We start from the raw sequence: 3,534 nt of genomic DNA on the forward strand, positions 1-3,534 counted from the left end.
GTCAGAACTTGAGTCTTAGACAGCTGTGTGACCTTGGGCTAGTATCTTCGCCTCTCTGAGTCTCACGTTTCTTAGTCGAAAAGTGGGAAATTATAGCAATACTTTAACAGCCTTGCTTAGAAAAAAAAAAAAAAGAGCACAGATTTTGGAGTTAGACTTTGTTTCAAACCCTGAATCTCCACTGACTAGTTATGTGGCTTGAGACTAGTTACTTAATGTCTCTGAGACTCAGTTTCTGAATCTGTAAAACGGGTTGTTGTAGGAACTCACTGAGGTGATTGAGCTGGGAGCACTTTAGAAAATTCAAGGCTGTACAAGTGATTCTAGTTTTTATCTTTATCTTGGAATGGAGGCACTGGGAAATGGCTGCCAGATACTGGCCTCCCTGCCCCATCTCCCCTGAACGCAGGAATGAGAACTGGCACACCAGTTCTCATTGTGCATCTATCTGCTACCCAGGGAGAGGTTTCTCCCTACCCGGGTCCCCACTCCTTTCCACATTCCCCAGTTCCCTGAGGCATCTCTCCCGTTCCATCTTGTTCTAATCACAGATGCACAGGAAGTCCTGAGTCTCCAGCCTTCATCCCTGGAGTCTCAGAGCCACAGCCTCAGTCTTCTGCCTGGAGGGAATCTGCTTGAGTATTTGGGTTAATCCTGGTGAGACAGGCAGGGCTGTTCCGAGTTCTGCAATCAGAACCTTTCAGTTATCCTGCATTCCCAGGACCCCATCCTTCTTGAACTTGCTCTGGCGCCCAAAGGCAGATGGGGGCCTACAGGAGACTGATCGTGGCCCACTTTTACTCATTATGCTGCCAGTGTGACACCCACAACACTGCCCTGTCCCCTTCCTGTCCCTGGTCCTGGTGCTGGCGTTGCAGGCACCAGGGAGATGGTGGGAGGAGGGGATGAGGGCTGGGGAGGGACAGAGGCTGACAGGAGGCGGGGACTCGGGGGGCTGAGGACTATAAAAGGGCCGTGGTCAAGGACGGGGTGGGGTCCATCCAGCCCAAGGCAGGCACTGATTTGGTCCAGCGCCCACTCATTCAGGACTCAGGGTAAGTGGGCTCAGCCTGCTCCTAGCTCTGGGGCCGGGGGGCTCAGAGGGGCCAGGGGTGGGTTGTGTAGAAGGATGTGGTGCTTTGCAGGGCTGGGGGCCTCCAGAGGGCTGAGGTCCTGTGTGGGTCTGGCTCTACACCTGGACAAATCCATCACCTTGGGAGAGCAGCCTGCTGGCTAGAAGCCTGCAGATGTGCCCCGGGCAGGGGCTGGTGGCTGTGAACACAAGTCCGTGTGTGTGGCCATACCTCCTGGTGACACGGGCTGCGGTGTCCTCTCCAGGACCTGCGTCTGCGTGTCTACCCCTGGCAGAGTGGCTGGGGGAAAGTGGGGTGGAAGGACAGCACACCCACAGGCTGTGGATTTCTGCCCCTTGGTTCACAAGTTCCTTCTGTGTGCCCCCACCCTGTAGGGGAGCTGGAGCACCCCTACTTCCCATAGCCCCTCCCTCCAATTCTCACCCAAAGCTGCCTCTTCAGGGCCATGAGGCCCTGGGTGTCCGGAGTTCTGGGTCTCCTACCCAAGTCCCAACCTCCCGCTTCTCTGCTACACTTTTCTGCTTTGCCTAGGCCCTAGCTGAGCTCCAGCTGCTGTTCTGCTCTGAAGAGGGGGCTGGTGAGCTCTCCAGGGCAGGGTCTAGGAGGTGGGGTGATCAACTCCCAGTAGCCCTTTGCTCTGCCCCTTGGTCTCCAGGCTTGGAGAAATGGGTGATGGGCTAGGGGGAGGGGGGAGGGGTGGGCTCTATGCTCCCTCTATCTCCCTGATCCTGGCTCCTCAGATGGCTGCCGCGCACCGCTGCCTCTTCCTGCTCCTTCTGTCCACGTGCGTGGCTCTATTGCTGCAGCCACCCCTGGGTGCCCTGGGAGCCCCGCTGGAGCCAGAGTATCCGGGGGACAATGCCACGCCAGAGCAGATGGCCCAGTATGCGGCTGAGCTCCGCAGATACATCAACATGCTGACCAGGCCTAGGTGAGTGTGAGATGGGGAGAGAGGCCCCGGCCAAGACCCCAGGCCCAGCTCCTTCCATGTTCTTCGGGAGCAGAGCATCTCTACAGTCTGGCCCGGGCCCCTGTGCCCTGGGCAGGATGGTGCCCAGGGGTAGGCATGAGGCAGGTGAACGTACCTGGGCATAGTGCTGGCCCCAGCTGTCTCTCCCCTCCCAGGTATGGGAAAAGAGACAAAGAAGGCACGCTGGACTTCTTGGAGTGTGGGTCTCCCCACTCAGCGGTCCCCAGGTGGGTTTTTTTCTTTGTCCTGTGTGCCCAGATGCCTGGGGCAGGAAATGGGGGTGTGTAGGATGGGGGAGAACAGGCGGCTGAGGTCTCCAGAAGGCACAAGGACTACTCATTCACACTGCCGTGTTTTGCCCTCTTCTTGCAGGGAGATCAGTACAATGGACTCATAATGCCACCTCCTGCTCCTCTGACTCCAGGGCGAGGCTGGCCCAGCTCTCCCATCTGCACCCTTGGCTCTGGCTGTAGCTTGCTCCCTGCTTCCATATTGGCTAAATAAAGCAAATCAAAGTTCTTAGCCTCACTCTCTCTGTGTCTCTGTGGACCCCTGGTTGGGACAGGAGCAGGCCAAATGCACAGGAAGAAAGGGGCAGGCAGAGAGAAGAGAACCGAGGGTGTTATGACTGACCCAGAATGTCTGGAGGGTCATCAGAGCCATTTAATTCATCCTGTCTACTTCACAGAGGGGCAAGTTGTGGCCCAGCAGGAGACGGGGACTCCCCCAAGGTCGTTCAGAAAGTCAGTGAAACTTCAATCGTCCCATTTCATACCTCTAGACCCTCCCAATCATTGGCTTGATGGCAGCCCTGCCCCCAAATGGATCCCCACCAATGTGTTCTTATAGCCTAGGCAGTAGATGAAGTGCTAGTTTGTACTAGAGAGAGTCCAGCCCAGAGGAATGACTGGGGTTAAGATGGTCATGGTTTACATCGGTGGCATTGGAATTGCCCTCCTTGGGGAGGTGAGAGGTGGGTCACTGTGCATGATGGGCTGAAGTGTGGCCCCTCACGGGCACAGCACACAGCAGAAGCATGGCCAGAAGAAGGGGACAGAGATGGGGAGGGGTCTGGAGATAGTGTCACGTGAAATTGTTGGGAAACTGAGCTTGTGTGTGCCAGGGGCATTTAACCCTCTCAACAACTCTGTGAGGGGGGAGATACTGTTATCCTCACTCTACAGAGGAGGAAACTGAGGCTCAGAGAGGTACAGCATTTTGTCCAAGGCCTGGCAGCAGATGGTAATCCAATACAGGGACACAGCAGCGACTTGAGTCAGATGAACCTGGGTTTGAATCCCTGATCGGCCATATTCCCTCCATGTGCTTTTGGGCAGATCTATAACCTCTCTGAGTCTCAGGTTCCTCATCTGTAAAATGGAAAGAATGATAGGGTTGTAGTGAGCAGGACATGAAATGATACATGTAAAGTTTTTAGCATGGCTCTTAACCCAGGAAGGCGCTCAGCAG

General features: G+C 55.6%; 1 protein-coding gene across 1 annotated transcript; it reads left to right on the forward strand.

The window, feature by feature from the left end:
* The first annotated feature begins 992 nt into the window (after positions 1–992).
* Positions 993–2,587, forward strand: PPY (pancreatic polypeptide). The gene is made up of 4 exons (XM_010832481.1): positions 993–1,055; positions 1,835–2,025; positions 2,220–2,291; positions 2,437–2,587. Exons 2-4 carry the CDS (start codon positions 1,835–1,837, stop codon positions 2,459–2,461), a joined length of 288 nt encoding a protein of 95 aa, XP_010830783.1. The 5' UTR covers positions 993–1,055; the 3' UTR covers positions 2,462–2,587.
* Positions 2,588–3,534: the final 947 nt, after the last annotated feature.

Source organism: Bison bison, unplaced genomic scaffold (assembly GCF_000754665.1).
Source record: "Bison bison bison isolate TAMUID 2011002044 unplaced genomic scaffold, Bison_UMD1.0 scf7180017861046, whole genome shotgun sequence".
NCBI classification, from domain to species: Eukaryota; Metazoa; Chordata; class Mammalia; order Artiodactyla; family Bovidae; genus Bison; species Bison bison.